At 43.4% G+C, this 23,318-nt stretch overlaps 1 protein-coding gene and 1 long non-coding RNA gene across 4 annotated transcripts in view; one reads left to right on the plus strand and one right to left on the minus strand.

Moving 5' to 3' along the window:
• Window positions 1-17,084, plus strand: part of LOC117364088 — a 71,459-nt gene extending 54,375 nt beyond the window's left edge. For both annotated transcript variants that reach the window (XR_004540175.1, XR_004540176.1), the window contains exons 3-4: window positions 12,845-13,021; window positions 16,391-17,084. This is a non-coding gene — a long non-coding RNA (uncharacterized LOC117364088). The remainder of the gene's footprint in view (window positions 1-12,844; window positions 13,022-16,390) is intronic.
• The window catches only part of MAVS (mitochondrial antiviral signaling protein), a 60,689-nt gene that overhangs the window by 31,411 nt on the left and 5,960 nt on the right, over window positions 1-23,318 (minus strand). The window contains exons 1-2 of one of the 2 annotated variants that reach the window (XM_033952877.1): window positions 20,205-20,386; window positions 17,573-17,703 (exon numbers count right to left, since the gene is read on the minus strand). In XM_033952877.1, the coding sequence (XP_033808768.1) occupies window positions 17,573-17,689 (117 nt within the window). In that variant the 5' untranslated portion in view covers window positions 17,690-17,703; window positions 20,205-20,386. Of the gene's footprint in view, window positions 1-17,572; window positions 17,704-20,204; window positions 20,387-23,318 lie in introns of those variants that run through there. The other variant, XM_033952869.1, reaches the window with a different exon arrangement.

Genomic DNA, 23,318 nt, shown 5'->3' on the forward strand with positions numbered 1-23,318 from the left:
TAAATGCCGAAAATTCAATCGCAATATATATTCCTTATCACTTTCTAAAGCTAAGGTAACCAACAGGGTTCTCCTTTCTGTTACTACCTCCAATGAACTGTCCAAGAAAGTTGTTAGATCTATATCCACCCTTTTATTTCCTTGAACCTCATTAGGAGTAGACGTAAATACGCCCACAGAACTTTTCATCTGAAGGTAATTAACTCTAACAATAGGAAGTAAATTATCCGGTGGAATACATAATACTTCTCTAAGATATTTCATAACCATCTCAATGGGAGAGATCCTTGGAGATTTAGGGAAATTCAAAAGTCTCCAATTATTTCTTCTTAGTTTGATTTTCAAAACTTTCCATCTTTCTTGCCATATAAGTTCTTTCTTTTATCAATTCAAATTCCACCTGCTTCATTTCAGAGAGTTTTGTTTCCAGTTTCTCCACTTTTTCTTTTATTTGAGTAATAGCCAAATCCTGTTGGTGCATTTTAGAGAAGATAGTCCCACAGTCGGTAGATAATTTTAAATTAGCATCCATAACAGATATGGCTTGCTATAGTGCCTCCATATCTATTTTAGTGGGTTTCTCCAACACCCCAAATTGTATGTTGGTCTCTCCCAAAGCTCCTCTCACCTCTGCCCTGGTGAAAGGCTCTCCCTGCTCCTCCTCTACTATTGAGGTCGACGCTGGGATCCTTCCTAAGCTGGGGGCCATAGCTTCCATCCTGGACGACAGTGTCTCTAGCTGTCCTGCCACCAGAATGCTTCCAGATTGGAGTGGTGTCATCCGCTGCTCTGGACTCAGACGCCCTTTCCACTTGCATGGGTTCACCCAAAAGAGTCAGGCTCTCCCCTGTATTAAGCAGTGCAGACTCGCCTGATCTGGAAAAGACATTCGATATTATCGTCTGCACTAACTGCTGCTGGGGTACCATCGCTAGAGGGTTAACATAAAGGGCTCCCTTCCTCTTCCCCATGTCTTCAGACAGGAGAAGGCTATTAAGCAGTTGCAGCAGAACGCAGTATGGAGCTTCCTTCTCAGGCGTCCACTTCCTATGCCATCTTTGATCAATCTCAGCAGACTGCCTTTTCTAGGCCTTCCTCTGTTCGGTCAAAGGCTGGATGACTTTATAGGCAGTGTGCAGGACCATAAGCTTAAAGTCCTGTAGAGAATCTAATTTTCATTGCTTCAGATGCCCTCACCTGACTTCGGGTCAAAGACTCATTTCTTCATCCAGCCCCCGTTTTGGGGGGCTCTGCCCATCTGTAGTACTTTAACAGACATCCTCCCGCTCCCATGAAAAAGCAGTTTTGACGCCATGCCTTTGGCCCCGCTCCTCCATATTGGAAGGCATCTCTCGACTTGTCTAGTGGTATGGGAGTCAGTGACCTCGGACATTTGGGTCATAGAGCTTCTACGTGACGGCCTCAATCTGGAGTTTTCCTGGCATCCGCTGGACTCCTCTCTGGATTTGCCTGTGGGGTTCCCTGAGAAAGTTCTACAGGTGCAGTCCACGGTTCGTAGGCTAATGGTTGATGCGGCTATCGAACCCATACCACAGGATGCCTTAGACTGGGGGAGATCCTCGATATACTTCTTCATGTTTCAAAGCCTTTCTCCCTAACTTGGAGGCTGATCCTGGACCTGAGCAAGGGTCATGTGGTCCCGACAGTCCCGTGCTTTTGAATGGAGACACCGAGATTGCTTATCACGGCAGTGGCGCCAGGTGAGTTTTTGAACCCCCCTGGATCTCCTGGAGATATATCTTCTTATCCCCCATCTTCCGGGGTACAGGAAGTTTCTGAGGATCCATGTTTTGGACCAACACTTTCAGTTTGAGGGTCTTATGTCTGGCCTGGCATCGGCACCCAGGACCGTCATCATGGTCATAAGAACGTAAGAATTGCCACTGCTGGGTCAAACCAGTGGTCCATCATGCCCAGCAGTCCGCTCAGGGCGGCCCTCTGGTCAAAGACCAGCACCCTAACTGAGACTAGCCCTACCAGCGCACGTTCTTGTTCAGCAGGAACTTTTCTAACTTTGTCTTGAATCCCTGGAGGGTGTTTTCCCCTACGACAGACTCTGGAAAAACGTTCCAGTTTTCTACCACTCTCTGGGTGAAGAAGAACTTCCTTACGTTTGTACAGAATCTATCCCCTTTCAACTTAAGAGAGTGCCCTATCGTTCTCCCTACCTTGGAGAGGGTGAATAACTGTCCTTATCTACTAAGTCTATCCCCTTCAGTACCTTGAATGTTTCGATCATGTCCCCTCTCAATCTCCTCTGTTCGAGGGAGAAGAGGCCCAGTTTATCTAATCTTTCGCCATACGGCAGCTCCTCCAACCCCTTAATCATCTTAGTCGCTCTTCTCTGGACCCTTTTGAGTAGTAACGTGTCCTTCATGTACGGCGACCAGTGCTGTACGCAGTACTCCAGGTGAGTGCGCACCATGACCCGGTACAGCGGCATGATAACCTCTGATCTGTTCGTGATCCCTTTTTTATCATTCCTAGCATTCTGTTCGCTATTTTTGCCGCCGATGCACATTGCGTGGACGGCTTCATTGATTTGTCGATCAGAACTCCCGAGTCCCTTTCCTGGGGGGTCTCTCCAAGTACTGCACCGGACATCCTGTATTCGTGCATGAGATTTTTGTTACCGACATGCATCACTTTACACTTATCCACGTTGAACTTCATCTGCCATGTCGATGTCTATTCCTTGAGCCTGATTATGTCACGTTGCAGATCTTCGCAATCCCCATGTGTCTTCACTTCACTGAATAACTTCGTATTGTCTGCAAATTAAATCACCTCACTCGTCGTACCTATGTCCAGATCATTTATAAAGATGTTGAAGAGCACGGGTCCAAGCACTGAGCCCACTGGTGACGCTCTTCCAGTCCGAGTATTGTCTATTTACCCCCACTCTCTGTTCCTATGGTCCAGCCAGTTTTTAATCCACATGAGTATTTCACCCTCAATTCCATGGGTCGCAATTTTCCGAAGTAGTTGTTCATGCTGGACCTTGTTGAACACCTTCTGAATGTCCAAATATACAATGTCGACCGGGTTGCCCTTGTCTATCTGCCTGTTTACTCCCTTGAAGAAGTGCAACAAGTTTGTCAAACAAGATCTGCCTTTGCTGAAACCGTGCTTGCTTGTCCTCATCAGACCGTGTCTGTCAAGGTGATCAATGATGCAGTCCTTTATCAGCGCTTCTACCATCTTTCCCGGTCAGACTCACCAGTCTGTAGTTTCCCGGGTCTCCCCTTGAACCTTTTTTGAACATCAGCGTAACATTCTCCACCTTCCAGTCCTCCGGAATCTTTCCCGATTCGATCGACAGATTGGCTATTAGTTGAAGCAGTTCAACTATGGTCCTTTCAGTTCCTTGATGACCCTCAGATGGATGCCATCCGGTCTTGGGGATTTATCGCTCTTAAGCCTATCAATTCTAGATTGACTGTTAACCTTATCAGTTTCCCGTTTTCACTTCCAGCATATAGCCTGATGGGTTCCAGTATGCTGTGTATATCCTCTTCGGTAAATACAGATGCAAAAAACATGTTCAGTCTGTCGGCGACTGCTTTGTCCTCCTTTAGCGCTCCCTTTATTCCTTGGTCATCCAACGGTCCCACCGCTTCCTTTGCGGGTCATTTCCCTTTAATATATCAAAAGAACGGCTTGAGATTTTTCGCCTCCTTGGCTATTTTTTCCTCGTAGTCTCTTTTGGCCCCTTTTACTGCCTTATGGCACCTGCGTTGATGTTGTTTGTGGTTATTCCAGTTTTCGTCCGGTCATGGTGGTGGTTGCTGCCCTCCTCTGCTCTCAGGGTATCCTGGTCTGTCTGTACCTGGACGACTGCCTGATCAGAGTTCCATCACTGGTGGAGGTGCATCAGGCGGTGCAGCAGATAGTCCAATTGCTGCAACGCCTGGGCTAGGTAATCAACCTGAGAAGAGCCTCTTCAAACAGACGCATAACTTGGAGTCACTGAGGATTCAGTTTCACACGATCAGGAACCAAGGGTTCCTTATCATTCAAGAAATGTTAATATTGCCGGCTTCCTCGACCTGGCAATTCCGGGTCAGGGCCTGGGACTCCTGGTCGCAATGATCGATGTGGGCTCGGCTGCGTACACTCCAGGAGTCGCTGGGTCTAGGTTTAGTCTGCAGCAGGACTAGTTTTCACTGCCACTGTCTTATAAGGCGATGGCGTGTGTATACGAATGCTAGAAGCCTGAGAAACAAAATGGGTGAATTAGAGACAATAGCAAGACATGATGAACTGGAAATCATTGGCATAACAGAAACATAGTGGAATGAAAAAAAACAAATGGGACACAGTACTACAGGGATACAAACTATACAGAAGAGATCGAGTAGGGCAGAAAGGTGGAAGTATTGCCCTATATGTTCAGGAGGGAGTAGAATCTGTTGAAGTGGTTACGACGGATAGGAAAGAGAAGCTGGAGTTCCTCTGGATCAAGATTCCTAGTAGCAATGGTGCAGACACAAAAATTGGCCTTTACTATCGACCCCCAGGACAGACAGAAGAAACAGACTCAGAAATGATAAGAGGAATTCATACAAGAATGCAAGACAGGCAATGTAATAATCCTGGGAGACTTCAATTTCCCGGGGATAGACTGGAACCTGGGAACTTCCAACTGCAGCAAGGAGGCCAAGTTCCTGGAGGCGCTAGGGGATTGCTTCCTGGAACAAATGGTAAAAGAGCCAACAAGAGGCAACGCCACCTTGGACTTGGTCCTAAATAGCCTCACGGGACCGACAAAAGAAGTAGAAGTCATGGTCCCGCTGGGGACGAGCGATCACAACATGATCAACTTTAAACTTGACATTGGGACAGGAAAACGTACCAAAACCTCAACCATGACCTTAAACTTTAAAAAAGTCTTTGACAGTGTTTCACACAGACATCTAATAAATAAATTGAGTGCCCTTGGAATGAGTCCCAAAGTGATGAGCTAGGTCAGGAACTGGTTGAGTGGAAAGTGACAGAGGGTAGTGATCAATGGAGATTGCTCTGATGAAAAGGGTGTTACCAGTGGTGTGCCTCAAGGTTCTGTTCTTGGACCTGTTCTTTTTAACATTTTTATAAATGATGTTGCTGAAGGGTTGTCAGATAAGATTTGCCTCTTTGCGGATGATACCAATATCTGCACTAGAGTAGACACGCCGGATGGTGTGAATAACATGAAGAAAGACCTGGTGAAGCTTGAAGAATGGTCTGAAATTTGGCAGCTAAAATTTAATGCTAAGAAATGCAAGGTCATGCATTTGGGCTGCAAATTCCTGAGGGAACGGTACAGTTTCGGGGGTGAATAACTTTAAAAAGGGTAAATACTAACGCATGAGAGCTATGGTAAAACAGCTCATGAAAAAGATGGACAAAATTGAAACGGTAGATCAGGCATGGTCCCTACTGAAAAATACTATCACGGAAGCACAAAATCTCTACATTCCGCAGATTTCCTAAGAAAGGAGAACTAAAGGCAAAGGAGAACCAGCATGGCTTACCAGACAGGTGAAGGAAGCCATAAAAGAAAAGAAGGACTCTTTTAAAAAGTGGAAATGCACGAAAACAACCGAAGCTTGGAACAAACATAAAGATGATCAAAAGAAATGTCACAAGGCGGTGAGGGATGCCAAAAAGGACTATGAGGAGAAAATAGTGCAAGAGGCCAAAAACTTCAAGCCCTTCTTTAGATACGTAAAAGGAAAAAAACCCAGCAAAAGAGGCAGTGGGACCGCTGGATGACCAGGGAAGAAAAGGGTTCATCAAGGAAGACAAACAGATTGCAGACAGGCTAAATTCCTTCTTCGCGTCAGTCTTTACAAAGGAGGACACCGCAACGATACCAGAAGCAGTGGAAGTGTTTAAAGGAGTAATAGAAGACAGCCTCACCACAGTAGAAGTGGACCTGGATCAGATATACTACCAGATCAACAAACTTAAAAGTGACAAATCCTCTGGACCGGATGGAATTCACCCGAGAGTCCTAAAAGAATTGAAGGTTGAAATCGGAGAGCTATTGCAAAAACTTGCCAACGTAACAATTAAAACTGGGCAGATACCGGACGACTGGAACTTAGCAAATGTCATGCCAATTTTCAAAAAAGGATCGAGAGGAGTACCGGGCAACTACAGACCGGTGAGCCTTACGTCTGTCCCTGGAAAGATGGTTGAAGCACTGATTAAAGATAACATAGTCCGGCACTTAGATACACACAACCTGATGAAAGCCAGTCAACATGGCTTCAGGAAAGGGTAATCATGTTTAACGAATTTACTTCAATTTTTTTGAGACCGTGAACGAACAAATTGATAGTGGAGAACCGGTGGACATAATATACTTAGACTTCCAGAAAGCTTTCAACAAGGTTCCACTTAAAAGACTTCTCAGGAAACTACAAAGCCATGGAATAGAGGGGGATATACAAAGATGGATAGGCAAATGGCTGGAGAACAGAAAACAGAGAGTGGGCATAAATGGGAAATTCTCCGATTGGGAGAAAGTGACTAGTGGTGTACCCCAGGGCTCGGTACTTGGGCCGATCTTATTTAATATTTATATCAATGACCTAGAAGGAACATCCGGTGAGATCATCAAGTTTGCAGACGACACAAAGCTATGCCGGGCGATCAGATTGCAGAAGGATAGCGAGGAACTCCAGAGCGACTTGTGTCATTTAGACAAATGGGCAAAGAAACGGCAGATGAAGTTTAATGTGGAGAAATGCAAAGTAATGCATTTAGACAGAAAAAATAAGGAATACGAGTACAGAATGTCAGATGCAACTCTGGGTAAGAGCGAACAAGAAAAGGACCTGGGTGTACTGATAGATAGGACCCTGAAACCGTCAGCACAATGTGCGGCGGCGGCAAAGAAAGTAAATAGGATGTTGGGCTTGATAAAGAATGGAATCACGAGTAGATCGGAGAGGGTCATAATGCCGCTTTATAGAGCAATGGTCAGACCCCACTTGGAATACTGCGTCCAACATTGATCTCCCAACCTAAAGAAAGATATAAAACTGCTGGAGAGGGTGCAGAGACGAGCAACGAAACTAGTAAATGGTATGGAGAAACTGGAATACGAGGATCGACTTAAGAAACTGGGATTGTTCTCCTTTGAGGAAAGGAGACTACGAGGGGATATGATCGAGACCTTCAAAATACTGAAAGGAATCGACAAAGTAGAGCAGAAAAAATTATTTACATTATCCATTTTGACACAGACAAGAGGACACGGAATGAAGCTAAGGGGGGACAAGTTCAGGACAAATATCAGGAAGTTCTGCTTCATGCAGAGAGTGGTTGACACCTGGAATGTTCTCCCAGAGGAGATTATTGCGGAATCGACTGTCCTAGGATTCAAAAGCAAACTAAATGCACATCTCCTTACGAGAGGCATAGAAGGATATGGGTGACTAAAAATTACTAGTATATATTATCTAAATATTCCCATATGCTTAAGAGAAAGTGTATAACACTAATAATTCAATTAAACTCAATTATACTTAGGAAGAGACCTCAGTAACGGAGCCCACGCACAGTCGTGTCCTGTTGACCCGGTGCTTGAAACATTTCATAATCTTATGAAAGCCGACATTACTCAAATTAACACAAAGGGCCAATTTAAACGTGCCCATAACATCAGTCGGAAGGAAAATCTGGCCATTAAAACTTTAATGGCAGATAAAGAATTGATCATCAGACGAGCTGACAAAGGGGGAAAAATAGTGCTCATGAATAGGGTGGACTACCTTAAGGAAGCATATAAACAGCTCTTAAGTGAGGATTACATATGTCTATCCACAGATCCAACTGAACATATACGGTTAAAAATCAATACATTGACGAAGAAGGCACTGGATAAAGGCTTCTTAACTAAGAAAGAATTTTGTTTTCTCAATGTCAAACATCCGAAAATTCCCATTTTCTACCTTCTCCCAAAAATCCACAAATCTCTAAGCTCTCCTCCGGGGAGACCGATCGTTTCTAACAGAGGTGCCCTACTGGAAGCATCTTCAATTTACATTGATAAGTTCCTACAAGATGCTGTGAAAAAAACCGCCTCCTATGTTCAAGATACTACTCAATTTTTGAGAATTATCAATCAAATTACACCGGATAAACAGTCTATATTGGTTACCATTGACGTTTGCTCATTATATACTATTATCCCTCAAGTAGAGGCATTAGAAATCATTAGGAACCTGCTGGATATGAGAGTGAACCCCAGGGTTCCTACTGATTTTATTTACCAACTGGCTAAAATTGTTCTTCAAACTAGTTTTTTTATATTTGAAGATCAGCTATTTCAACAAAGCTCAGGAATTGCTATGGGCATTACAATGGCTCCATCTGTAGCTAATCTCTTTATGGACTCCTTTGAGCAGAAATGGATATATCCATCACGCTTCCAAGATAAAATGAAGTTATGGGTCCGGTACATCGACGACATCTTCATGATCTGGAATGGCAGTCATGCTGAGCTTAATATGTTTTTGGAATACATTAATATATGTCATCCCAAAGTAAAATTTACCTCTATATGTAGTGAGATTGAGCTATCATTTTTGGATGTTCATATCAAAATTATCGATGGGGTTTTCAATACTAAAGTTTACACCAAACCTACAGATAGTAATGCTATGTTACATTTTTCCAGCGCACATCCTAGGTCTCTAAAAACGAGCCTGCCGTTTTCTCAATTTCTGAGAATCAGACGTATATGTACTTCTGATTGTGAGTTCAAAAAACAAGCCACTCACTTAAAGGAAAAGCTCTTACAACGAGGGTATCCCTCCAATACTATAGCTAGGGCTTATAAAAGAGCATACTATAATCATCGGGAACTTTTACTACAACCGAAGCAGATGACTACTAGCTCAACAGATGACAAGCAGATGACATGTGTACTAACTTACTCAAAGAATAGTTATCAAATTGCACGTTCACTCAGGAAGCATTGGGCGATGTTAAAAATAGCTGGGACATTTAAAGATTACTCTTTAAGAATTGCCTATCGCCGCACCAGGAATTTAAAAGAAATGCTTTGCCCGTCTCAACTTCCTCAGCAACAAACTACAGAAGTTGTAAATTATCCGGGCCATCATGAGTGTGGGGAGTGCTCTTTGTGTAGTATAATGGAATGTACTAATCGATTTATTAACCCAAGAGATAAAAAAGAATATATCCTTAAACATAACTCAAACTGCAAAACTCAGGGTGTGGTTTACGTCCTAAGATGTCCGTGTGATCTGATATATGTTGGTCAGACATCTCGTAAATTTTGTGTCCGACTGACTGAACATAAAAGCACCATTAAAAACCACAATCTAGGTGCTCCGCTGGCGAGACATTGCATAGCCAAACACCATGAATTTTCAACTTTAAAAGCATTGATTATTGAAGTATTGAAACCAAACATACGAGGGGGAGATTTTAGTAGAATTCTTGCTCAGCATGAGCAAAGATGGATCAATCGTCTGAACACCTTATATCCCAATGGATTAAATAAACATATAGAGTGGCAACATTTCTATTGAATGTCATAAATGAAGTAACGGGGAATGCTAATATGCTATCTATGGCTATCGGTTACGTTGTGACGTTAGCGATTCTTTGCCTGACGTCATCACGTCGCCGTGTTAAATAGAGGCTGTCGCCATTTCGAGTGTGAATGAGATGACTGATAGTGTGTGTTAAACAAGTAAGTAGAACTGTTAGCCTTTAAGGTTTGTAAGGGCTAACTTACATTTTAAAAAACTAATTCTAATATATAACAATTTCTTTTTATTGTAGTAGCTTGTTGTACGTGAGAAACAGCCCTGAAGCAGTAGACAAACATTGAAGTCTACGAAACGCTGGCCACGTTGGTATCACAAGATATACGAGCTCTACTAAAAAATGAAAACTAAAAGTTAAAAAATGAAAGCTAAGTACTTTTTTCAAAAAATTAATGTTTAACAACAATTTGAAATTAGAAGTGTGTGAGTGATGTCAGTTTGGTCTCTAATGAGTGAGTGTAGACACCTGACTTATATTAGATAAATTACGATTATTTTTAAGGAAAAAAAAGGGATTAAAAATAAATATTAAGAATAAATAATGATACTCTATTGATAAAATAGTTAGAACATAGGGTAGAAGACACATAGGAAGGAGACCGATGATTGGAGCAAAGGAGCATATAACCACGCTGAAATTTCGGTCTATGAAAAACGACTGTGCGTGGGCTCCGTTACTGAGGTCTCTTCCTAAGTATAATTGAGTTTAATTGAATTATTAGTGTTATACACTTTCTCTTAAGCATATGGGAATATTTAGATAATATATACTAATGTTTTTCCCATTGGGGGACTCTACTATAGTGTAGTGACTAAAAATTACGCCAGGTGTACGCCTGGCAGGGCCTCCGCATGTGCAGATCGCCGGACTTGATGGACCAAAGGTCTGATCCGGAGATGGCGTTTCTTATGTTCTTATGCAGCATGCAGTGGCAGTTAACCCACTGACCCTGTGCAGAGGTCTGCCTCTGGGGGTCTCAGTCTGGGGGACTCTTACCACGGACGCAAGAGTCTCCCATTGGGGAGAAGTCTGTATGGCCATTCCGGTTCAGGGCAGGTGGTCTCCTTCTGAGTGCAGGTGGTCGATCAATTGCCTGGGACTGGGGGCGATTCGACTAGCTGGCTTCGTTTCCAGAGGTGTCTCCATCGTCGAGCTGTCCGTGTGTTCTCGGATGATGTGACGGCAGTGGCCTGGGTCATCAGGCAGGGAGGCACCAGGATTCCTCTTCTGGGCCTGGAAGCTTGGCTGCTCTTTTCTGGGCAGGAAAGTGCCAAATGGCTCTGTTCGCGGTTACCTTAGCAGATGAAGGAAACGTTCAAGCGGTTCCCTTAGTCGTCAGACCCTGGCTCTGGGAGCATGGTGTCTCTCCTGACGGGCGTTCAAATGCATTGGGCATCAGTGGGATCATTCAACGTTTGACCTCGTGGCATCTGCCAAGTACAGGAAGGTGGACAGATTTCAGTCATCAGCGGGAGGCTGACAGCATGGGGTTGGATGCTTTGGTGCAATCTTGATCTTGAGGCGGTCTCCTATAAGTGTGTTCCTCCGTGGCCCATAACAGGGCGTGACCTGCGCTGCGTTCCAGCTCATGGGGGCATGGTGTTCTTGGTGACATCTGTTTATCCACGGAAACCCTGGTAGGCCAATCTAGTTCAGCTCTGCCTAAGTTAGGGATTCAGGTTTCCCTGCCACTCTCACCTCTCTCAGGGTCCGATCACGCTGCATGTTCCAGATCGACTTGGTCTTCCGGTATGGCTTTTAAGATCGTGGCCTTGGCAGCTAGGGGCTATTTGACCAACTGCAGCAAGGAGGCCAAGTCCTTGGCTATGTTTCTACTTAGCATTGTTGCTGCCTTTGCATAGGCCTGGTGGTGTTCCCAGGTTCTGTGTTTCAGTTCTCAGGTGGTCCCTCGGAGTCCTCAGTGGCTCAGGTTCTGGATTTTCTGCAGGCTGGCCTACAGCAGGGGCTTACTATATCTTTCCTTCCAGTGCAGATCATGGGTCTTTCTTGCTTGGGTCCTGCTTCCTCAGGGGTTCGCTCGCATCCCACCTGGACATTGTCCGCTCTTTGCGAGGTGCGGTTCGGCAGAGGCCTCCCTAGCAGCTTCCTTGTCCGACGTGGGATCTGAATTTGGTTCTCTGCTCACTGGCCCCTTCCACCCTGCGAGCCTCTTGAGGTTTCCCTGCAAGATCTCTCCATCAAGACTGTCTTCCTTGTAGCAATCATGTCTGCCTGAAGAGTTTTGGAGCTACAGGCACTCTCGTGCCGGGATCCTCTTCTATGAATCACGTATTCTGTGGTCATCTTGCGGATGGTGCCCCCCCCTTTCTTCCAAAGGTGGTCTCTGTTTTCCATATAAATCAGGAAGTTCATCTTCCGGCATTTGTTCCTTTGGGATTCAAGTCCAAGGACAGAATCTTCTGGTCCTTGGACATCTGTCATCTTCGTCTGCATTTTTGGAGGCCACCAACGATTTTCGTCTTGCGGCCCATCTTTTAGTGTTTTCGGGCCCTGCCCGTCAGGGTAGGCCCGACTCTAAGGCTACCATTTCCAGATAGATTTGTGCTTCCATTTCTGCTGCTTTTGTAGCAGAGGGGGAAAAAGCCCCTTGGGGTAAGGGCTCACTCCACCAGAGGAATATCTTCCTTTTGGGCTGAATCCTCTGCAGCTTCACTTGAGGAGTTTTTCAGGGTGGCTGCCTGGTCTTCCCTGCACACTTTTACCAAGTCCTACCAGATTGATGTGGCAGCTAAGCAAGATGCTGCTCTCAGGGTTTTGATCCTGGCGGCAGGCTCATTGGGACTGCTCTGATACGTCCCTACCGTCCAGACTACAGAGGGATTGTACAAGAACAAAAGATTAGATTCTTACCTCTGCTAATCTTCTTTCTTGTAAATCTCCTCTGTAGTCTGGACACCCGCCCGGTTTCTGTCTGATTCGCAGGTCACCTGACCAGTAACTGGTAAGCTGGATTTCTGTCTCTGACCAGCATCGCTGAGCATGCCATCCTTCCCTTATGAAGAAGGGTTAGAGGGGTCCCCAGGTGGTTGCCCCCTTCTGATTATATAGACTGAGTCTCCTTCTAAAGTTTTATGAAGTTCTATAAGGTTTATAGTTCAAAGTGAATGTTCATGCTATGTTTTACATTTTCAATGTTGCTGTTTTGAATTTATTAACACAAGCAGAATTAATTGCGTAGCGGGGAGTTCCCCGTTCCCCCCTCTCTCTTTTTTTTCCTGTTTTTCAGGTAGCCCTTCCTGGCTTGGTTACTGACTAGACTTCAGGGAGCATGACCCACGAGATAGACTCAGTGGGAGGGGCTCAAGTTTGTTATTTGAGGTTCCTACAGATCTGGGTTGCACAAGATATACAACCCTACCTTACAGACTACAGAGGAGATTTACAAGAAAGAAGATTAGCAGAGGTAAGAACCTAATCGTTCGTTCCAATCTGGGCAACTATTTTGTCTTCTCTATATGAGAGTTGAGCTGGTATGTTTATAGTTCACAGTTATTTAGTTCTTAGTTAGTTTCTGCTTGGCTATTCATCAGACTGATTGTAGATGGGACTGGACAGCCTTCTTGTACTACAACCAAAAGTCAATGTGTCTCAGTCTGCATCTGCTGGCACAGGAGTGTAAACCCATCCGTTCTGTGCCGGTCTGGAGAGACTAAAAGAAAGAAAATTAGAAGGTAAAAACCTAATTTCTCCTTATACTTAAAGACTTCATTTCCAGTCCTTGCCCCTCTTCCATTAGCCTCCAAATGTCTGTGGAAACAAATATGTTTTTAAGCACTTTAAAAAAAAGTTACAATATCCACTCAATGGGTCCTGCAATAAAGAATGCAGAATCTCTGATCTTGGCAAATGTACTTCCAATAATGAAGGAACAGATGGTTTTAAAACAGAGTAAACATGTAGGAAAATAACATCTAATTCAATTATAATGAAGAATTGTGTTGGAATACCCTATGAATGGTACTGACAAACTGTGCAAATTGTACAGTTGTAATGATATATGGTGATATCTAGGAAGACCTGTAATTATGCATATGGCCAAATTTTGAAGAGTCGCATACCCACTATCACAGTGGTCTCCAATGCATAGCCCTCAAAGTCTTCCACTACTGCCCTCAAACAGTTGGCTGAAATGCTCTTCAAATCAATTAAATGTGTTAATTTCAATCTTTTTTTTTATTATTGATTTGAAAAATATCACAAGTAATACAATTGTTGCAGAAATACAGAAAGTAAAAATACATCAAAAGGAAACAAAATTTATAAATGTGGTATTTCAATTATTATCCTTCTTAGACCACTAATTTAAAGCAGGGGGGGGGGGATCCATAATTCATGGAGGAAAGAAAAGGAAAATCTGTTTTTAGGAAAGCTGACTACGCTATTTAACAGCCCTAATTATCTTTAAATCCAGCAGATCATATACATTACTTATCTCTAGAGATCTTTTTAAGGTCCAGAAAGTCTCTCAATTGTGATGGTAAGAAGAAAGTGTACTTAATCCCCAGGTAACGAATCAAACATTTACAGGGAAAAGCCAACAAAAAAGAAGCCCCCAAACTTTCTGTCTCATCACGCATAGCCAGGAATTATTTTCTGCGGTCCTGTATTATCTTAGATACATCAGGATAAATCCAAATTCTTTGTCCTAAGAAATCTTGGTGTAGGTTCCGAAAGTAAAGTTTCATTATAAGATTTAAGTCTTGTTCAAATACAAAGGAGACTAATAGCGTCCCCCTTTTTTTAATATCAGCAAAGGATTCTTGCAACGTTGCAGTCAAATTTCCTTCCACCACCAAATTCCCTCCTTCAACAGGCTTAGTCATAATGCTAGGAATATAATAAATTTTATTTATAGGAGGAATAGCTTGTTGAGGGATTTTGAGGATTTCAATTAGGTATTTTTTAAAGTAATCCAGAGGGATCCAAGATGGTGTCAGGCTGGACGCGCTGAGGAGCCGCTCTGAGATTGTCTCTCCAATATAACTTTTTCAATAGATTCTGGATAACTTTACTTACCCGATGCCTAAATGGAGGGGCCGTTGGTGCCTCGCGGCCCACTGTCACCCCCGCAGCCGGCGATATTGGTGAGCTTCTCAGACGGATGCAGGGAACATTTTTAGCGTCGGAGAGGGGCCCGCAGAGGAACAGTGGTGTGAGCGAGGCCGTGGCAGTTCCTCCGGGATTGGAAACATCTTTGAGCCCCGCCGCTAGGGCGCCGCCCCCGCAGCCTCAGCTAAGCAGCTCTCCAAGAGGTATGGGAACCCCGGATGTCAAGGCTTCGCCTTCCCCTGAGGCAAGTCCAGTGCAGAGCCTGCTGATAGGAGCTCATATTGAAATGAGCTCCTTGGAAGAAGCTGAGAGCAAATCAACCAAGGAGAAGCGAGCAAGTCTTCAGAGACAGCGACAAGGAACCCAACTGGATGGTGAGCACTATGACAGTTCTACTTTTTTAACTTCCTTGGATAAACCTTCGGAAGTAACTCTTGACTCATTGTGGGATCTTATGGCTGGACTAGTGAAGACCATAAGTCCCAAACTCCAGTTAATAGAGGGGAAACTGTCTCAACATTCTACTGAACTTATAATACTGGAAAATGAATTGACTGCCTCTAATTCTTCTGTTCAAAAGCTTGAACAGGAAATAAAATCATCTAAACAGCTACAAGATGTTCTAATGAAGGACAATATAAATCTTAGAAGAAAGATGGAGAATTTGGAAAATAACTCCAGATACAACAATTTAAGATTAATTAATTTTCCTAAGTTACCATTGGTATCACCTAGAGAAATGTTTAAGAGATATTTTCTTGAAGTTTTGGGGGCCTCAGAAGATTCAATACCTCCTTTATCACGAGTTTATTATTTACCTAACAAGAACAAATCGTTAAATAGGTCCTTGGACCAAGGACAATTGGATGTATCGGAGTTATTGGAGAAATCTGATAAAGAGGCTGTAGAACAAAGTACTTTGATTGTAACAGTAGCCCTCTCTATTGATAAAGTTTGGTTGTTAAAATTATTCTTTAAAAATAGACAGAAAGAATTTATGGGCTTTAAAGTGCAGATATTTCCTGATTTATCAAGAGAGACTCAAAAGCGTTGCCATGAATTTCTAATGTTGAAGCCAGGTGTTACATCCTTAGGTGCTACCTTTTATTTACGACACCCCTGTAAGTGTATAGTGCATCACCAAACAGTTAAATATGTTTTCTTTGAACCTAGTCATTTGACTTCCTTCTTGTCGCTCTCTCGTTTGGAGGCAGAAAAATCATAAGCCCTAAGATTATTGATTAATCCCAGCAATCAGCTCTCCAGCTAACTTTAAGAGTAAGAGTGTTCATTTTGTTCAATTCTTTTCTTTGTTCTCGCTAAGGAATCTTGGATCCCATAATTTGAGGACTTGAGCATATTAGTTATAATTATTTTAATGTTGTTGAAATATTTCTTGCTTTATGTTGAATTACTAATCTTGCTTTCTGTACAAGTTATTCTTGATTGTATGATTTGAAAATCAATAAATATATTTAACTATAAAGTAATCCAGAGGACTTAAAGCCGGCGATTTTGGAAAATTTAATATCCGTAGATTTAGCCTCCTATTAAAATTCTCAAATTGTTCCAATTTTAAATGAACATAAGTCTTATCTTTAACCAACGTTGATGTTATTTCCTTTAAATCTTTAACTTGAGTTTTAACACAGGTTATTTGTTCAGCAGATTCATGTTTGATCTGTTCAGTAATTTTAGTCAAGTTATCTACTTTCCTTGATAGATTGAGTGCCTCTATTGAAGATTCCGTCAGCTTACTATGGAGGCTCTGCAAGGCCTGCCAAATGATCTCCAGTGTCACCATCGGAGGAGTCTGAAGCAGCGGCAAACTCGCTGACGCTCCCAAAGTCGATAACTCGGCTGTCTTTCCCACAGGTGCTCCTTCCTCCAGACTCAGGTCCTGGTTCGCGGCTTCCGGCTCCAGAACCCCTGTTGGGGCAACCCGTGCCAACATCAGACATGGCGGTGTGCTGGATACCAGAGGGGACAGCGATACTTCATGCCCTAAGAAGCTGGATGCTCCATCGTCCAAACTTTCAGCAGGGCCCTCTTCTCCCGGTTCCGGGGTTGTGAGCTGGCTCAAGAACCTCTCCAGGGTTTGTTGCTGCACCGGTTTGGAGGTTCTGAGTTAGGAGGAAGCCATTCTCAAAACCCCCTTTCTTTTAGCATGCGGTATTGGAAGAAAAAATCTCCTTGAAGGAAACCACGGTATAGAGGAAAAACAAGGAAATAGCCGACCCAACAGGAGAGGTAAGAGACACCTGGACTAACGTGCAGCCATCTTGGATTCCCTGTTAATTTCAATCTTAACCACTTAATAGAGTAACTGCAATCAATCTCATAAGTGTTACTCAGGTGGCTCATTTATGGAAACTTGCTACTGTTGACAATCCAAAATAAAGTAAGTTTTTAATATCCTTGAAGTGTTGTAAAATCAATATTAGAATTATTTTTTAATGTTTAACAACCACTCTGAACGAGTAGCTCAATGCAATTTACAAAATAGTGTGTGTAAGCTTGAAATCTTTTGCTGGCCCTCAAAGTTTTCTTGTATTCGCATTGTGACCCTTTACATGGAAAAGGTTGGAGACCATTGCTCTAACATGTCTGTGCAAATCAAAATTGTATATGGGGTCCAGATTTTGTAAATATTTTCTACCCCTAAGTATACTTTTTCCTCCATAGCCACTACTGGGCTCTCCCAGGGAGAAGTATCCCATGACTAACTCCCCCTCCCACTTAAAGATTAATTCACATCATATGGTAATTTACATGCTTATTTTTGTACATTCCTATGGATAAGCCAAATTATGCTGAAATAATTGCATATAACCTAAGACATGAACAAGCAAGTTACCATGGCAGACGCAAAATGCAGTAGAAACCAGAAAAAAAGTTAACATACCTGATCTACTTGTGTGAGACATGTAAGAAATGGTAGCAGCTCCTCTACATTAATATACTGAAACTTCTCTGGATTCTTTCTAATGTATTCTTCAAGTTCATCTTCAGCAAAACCCATTTTTCACTTGGTACCTGAAGTAGGAAAAAAATGCATGTTTTTAAAATAGTACTGTAAAACATTGAAATAGTTCTAATAGCCTCTGGGCAACATTTGGCTATGAAATAGTTTGTTCTGTAGGCCTAAATTTCTTCTAATCCTTAGGCCTGATTAGCGAGAGCCTGTCATAATGTGAGAGAGTTCAAAAAAGCGTGGGATGAACACAGAGGTCTAAAATCAGAAAATAATAGCAAATATTGAAGAACTAAGGCCAGTACTGGGCAAACTTGCACGGTCTGTGCCTGTATATGGCTGTTTGGTTGAGGATGGGCTGGGGAGGGCTTTGATGGCTGGGATGGTGTACAAGGGCTGGAGTGAGCTTTGACGGAGACTTCAGTAGTTGGAACCTAAGCACAGTACCGGGCAAAGATTTGGATTCTTGCCCAGAAATAGCTAAGAAAAAAAAAAAATTTAATTGAATCAGGTTGGGCAGACTGGATGGACCATTTGGGTCTTTATCTGCCGTCAACTACTATGTTATTATGTTACATTCCCTGCCACTCTTCCTTCATGCCTACCATATTAACTTCGAGTCATATTAGCACTGTGCTACCAGATGCAGGTGAGGCAACTACAGGGTGATCTGTCATGTGGCGGTGATAGTTTCTCCTATCCTCTTTTTATCCATTTCCGAGTATCAAGAATTAGGCATATGAGAAGGAATATAAGCTCCTCCACTAAGAAGCAACGTCAAGAATAAAAGTGAAAGGGTCAGAAACAGATATGTGCAATCAAAACTTGCTATTGCTGTTTATATGACATGAGAAATTGCTGATATCAGTAAAACCCAGGCATAGTATGGAACCCTGAGAAACTGGAGAGAGTCAATGGAGAATTGTGTACTCTCTTTTAGTTTTATGAAATTCATAAGTTTTAGATGTCTCAATCACTAGCTGCTTGCTTTAGAAGCTCGGCAAAGTTATTTTGATAACACTTGGGAAAAGGAGTACTTGCTATATTAGAACATAAGAATAGCCATATTGGGTCAAACTAACGGTCCATCTAGCCCAGTATCCTGTCTGTTGTGACAAACCTGTGGTCAGCTTTGTCCCTGTAAGGGATAAAAGCAGAACACGGTCCCTGGTCAGAAGGGCTGACCAGGTTAAAAGTAAAGTTTTGGAAATGGCTGACTACCCCTCAGGCAGTGAGGTAGGTCAGGAGAGGTATGAGCATAGAAGTATCCCGCAGAGAGCGCCAGTTCAGGGCAGGTACACCAGAAAGCCTGGGGGGACTTTTGTTGAGAAGTGGAGTCCCAGTGCTGGAAGGTATGCTCATTACCAGCCTAGGAGAAACCTGAATTATTTCCCTAGGGATTTCCTGCCCACCACAGCTGTTCCCAGGAGAGAGGGGTGGGGCTTTAACTCGCATAAAAACAGAGCATGGGATCACAGTAAGGAGAGCAGGAACGGAGCTAGAGTTAACGAGCTCAGGCTGCGGCAGGAGAAGCAGCAGTGCTTGGATGCAGATGAGGGGAGAAGTCTCTCTCCTCCAACCCACAGCAGTGAGGACGTAGAGATGACCGAGGACTACCTCAGCTCAACCCCAGCTGCTGCTGAGCAGGCAGAGGCTATGGATGTCTCTGAACCCCTGCTGGAAGCTGGCTATTTCCCCACTGACATGGAGGTTAGTTGCTAAAGGGAATGAAGCAAGGCTGTGCTTGTGCTGGCTCCCGTAACCCAAGCCCAGCTGACAGTAATTAGAGGGAGAGCAGGAAAATCTCCCTGTTACACTGTGCAACTGCCCGGAGTGCATTGTTTGGTCAAGGAACTTTATCTATGTGGGTGTGAAAGCTCCTTGTGAAAACCTAAGTAAAGTTCACAGCTTACCTAAGTTGGCTAGGAAGCCCAGCTGATAGTAACGAGCTGTGAAGCCTTCTCTGCAAAACCTATCCGTGTCTCAGCTAGGTAAGCTGAAACGTTTAAGGAATTCATTGCCAAGTTTGGGAACTGCAATTACTCTGTCTGTTTTCACAAGGTGTTTGCAAAGTTTGAAAGTTTATTTTCCTGATATTTGCATTTACTTTAACCCCTGGTGAAGAGGACTGTATTTAGACTAGAAAAAGTCCAGGGTATTGAACTGCATGTGGCTGGTGTAGCAAGCCATTCTGACAACTGCAAGCTATTTTGTGTTTTATGTTTTTCCATGACATGCGGGTGGCTGATGGTATTCAGACCCCCGGGTTCAATAAAGTACAAGAACATTCTTTTGGAACAAACTTACCTGTGTGGTCTTCTCTTTACAAGCTATTCTCAGTGTGGCCTGGCAGACTAGGCAGGCGCCTAGGTCTGTTATAACCTGAAAAGCCTTCCTCCTACCATGCCGACAGGCCAGAACTCAACACAACTAATCCCTCTGCTGGTTAGAACAAGGGATAAGTATGTCACACTGTGAAGGAGGCCTGTACTGTATATCACACCAGTGTAAATACATTTTCCATTCCCTCTTTCCTAATTAACCCATAGTGCATCTTCCTTACCCTGTAGATACTGCAATTGTGTGGTTTTAATATGATCTTTAACATGTCACTCTCCTTCCTTTACTTCCTACCCTGTCTTTCTTGAACAGATTGTAGCCCTAGCCCAGTGTAACTATATCCCAGTCATGGTTTTCTGTGATCTCCACTAAATCCAAATCAGCTTCTTCCATCACAGCCTCTAAATCCAAGACTTTGGAGGCTGAGGAACATCTATGCCCCCGAAAGGGCTGCTGCTTCTGCTGAAAGTAAGGCCTCTAAAATGAACCAGTCTTCCTGGATTTGTAACACCTTCGAGCATCACCTCGTAGCAGCACAAAACTCTGTACAAGTCTGTGAAGGATGGAACAGGATTTTATACTTGTCCTCTGGCAAACACTGGCCTTTAGAGTCTCCCAGATCTTTAACAATCTTCTCTGAATCCTCACCAAAGAGGAGCTTCTCACGAAAAGGCAACCGTGCCAGCCTGGCTTTGAAGGCTGCATTTGTAGCCCAGTGTCTCAACCAAAGCCAGCACCTTGTAGTCACTGCCAAGGGCATTTTTTTTAGCAGAAGCCCTAAACAGATCATAGAGCAAGTCTGCTAAATAGGTCAACCCAGATTCCAGAAATGGCAGGGACTGTATCAACTCTTCTACTGAAGAAACCTTATGAACCCAACTCATACAGGACTGGGTCACATAGAAACCACAAAGTGTGGCCTGCAAGCACAAAGTCACCACCTCAAAAGATAATTTCAGAGACGATTCCGTTTTCTTTATCCTGCACATCCTTGAGGGTTGTCTTGCTCTCAACAGGAAGCATAGTCATCTTAGTCAACATTGTAAGCAGAGAGTCCACCTTAGGCAAACACAGGAAGTCTTAGCTCCTGCAAAGAGAGAGCATAAAGATCAGACTAAGCCCTGGCCACCCTCAACCCAGCATCCGGGATTTCCCACTGTGCTGAGATAAGCACACCTATAGCCACATGAATAAGAACCACTTTTAGCCTTAGACCCTGAGGGTTCAGGTGAAGAAATGTTAAGCCCTCCAACACTTTTATAATTGGGGAAGACAGTTTTTCCTTGCAAACGAATCAAGCTACAGTCCCCTTCCAATCCCAACACCTTGCAGGACCCAACAATGGCTCAGCAAAAGGGGAGCACGTGGGCGCATCAAAGATGGTGGCCATAGACACACTGCATGAGGGAGGCACCATGGAACCCAAAACATTTGCCTGCAGCCTTTCTAATGTTTACAGAGCAACCTTGGCAGTCAAATTTGGGAAACAGGAGACTGATAGAAGAAGCATAGTTGTATGCTGCACAAAGACCAGATGTTGTTCATCAGCTCCCGCACTGTGAGCAGCTCATAACCATTTCAGCAGAGGCAGTCATCTAACCCAGAAAGCAAAGAAGAGCAGTACTTTGCCACTATCCTCCCAGCCACAGCTGCTGCTTCTCCTCCAAATAAGCAGCAGCGGAGACAAAGCAGCCTGCCTTATTCTCCTGTGGGCTGTACTTTGCAGCCTCAGTATGCACAGCTGCTGGTCTCTGTGTGTTGAAAACTGGAGTGGATTTCTTATTCTTCTTTTTACTCAACTTTTCCATGCTTTTTGAACACCACTCAGTAGGGGCTCCTTCATAATAATTTCCGTGGAAAAATCTGCTACAAAATATAGGGCCTGTTTTACAAAGCCATGCTAGCGGCTGTAGCGCAGTAATGGCCCCAAAGCCCATAGAGATTTAAAGGGTTCGGGGCTGTTGCCGTGCGGCTTTGTACAGGCCCATAGTTTAGAAAATTATGGAATCTAAAGCCACATCTACCGAGTCAATGCCTTAAAAGACAGGTTTTTGTGTTCAATCTTTTTATTATGGCTTTAGCACGAAAAAGAAAAAGCAAACTATAACAATATAGTGTAACATCGGAACATAAGTTGCAGATAACCTGGTTACAATGGAATATTACAAGGGTAGTTTCCAGAAATATAATGAATATCGTACTCAGTTAAGTATAAGAGAAACAATGTCATTCCTGTGAATAAATTAGTCTGTGACCTGCTACTCAATATTTCGCTACACAGTGATTTGTGACATACATTATTAAATAACGATAAAGAATTAGATTTTGTGGCAGCAACCTTTTCAAATTTTACATAGAGACACTACTAAAAGATCTCACAGATACCACTCCCTACCTAGCCAACAGCAACCACCCCTCCCTCAGCCACCCTCTTAGCCACACACTTCAAAAACAAGATCGCAAACATCAGAGCCACGTTCAATGGAATTCCCACACACATAGAAGAGATCTTGAATCCCCCTCAGAGAAAGAATCAGTTGCAGCAGACAGAACCTGGTCCAACTTCTCACCCATACAATGGTCAGACTTCAACAAACTATATAATAAATACAGCCATGCAGCCTGTGACCTTAACCATTGCCCCCCATACCTATTGAAAACCTCAAGTACACTATTCCGCTCCCTGCTCCTACAATGGATACAATCTTTACTCACAGATGGACTTTTCCCAAAAGACCTCAGCGAAATGATCATAACTCAGATACTAAAAGACCCCAAAGCAACAATGGACCAACCATCCAACTACAGACCCATAGCCTCAATCCCACTGTACGTCAAGCTGATGGAAGGCCTCGTAGCTAAAACCCTAACCTCATACCTAGAAAACCACAACTTACTCCACCCCACACAGTCTGGCTCCAGAACCAACTACAGCACTGAGACCCTACTAGGAACACTCATGGACACAGCTAGACAACATCTCAGTACAGGCAAGAAAATCCTGATCATACAACTAGACCTCTCCGCAACCTTCGACCTGGTAGACCATGACATCCTCCTACAAACACTAGACTCCTTAGGAATCTCAGGCAAGGTACTTTCATGGTTTAAAGGCTTCCTACAATCCATAACCTACAGTGTTAAAACAAAGAAAGAAAAATCAGAAACAGGGTCCAACCCATGCGGAGTTCCCCAGGGATCACCTCTGTCTCCCACACTATTCAACCTATACATAGCTTCCCTCAGCTCCTGCCTTAACAAATATGGCATAACCTCATACAGCTATGTAGATAACATCACCATTCTCCTCCCCTTCGACCATCCAGAGCCCACCATG

This window comes from Geotrypetes seraphini, chromosome 1 (genome assembly GCF_902459505.1).
Source record: "Geotrypetes seraphini chromosome 1, aGeoSer1.1, whole genome shotgun sequence".
NCBI classification, from domain to species: domain Eukaryota; kingdom Metazoa; phylum Chordata; class Amphibia; order Gymnophiona; family Dermophiidae; genus Geotrypetes; species Geotrypetes seraphini.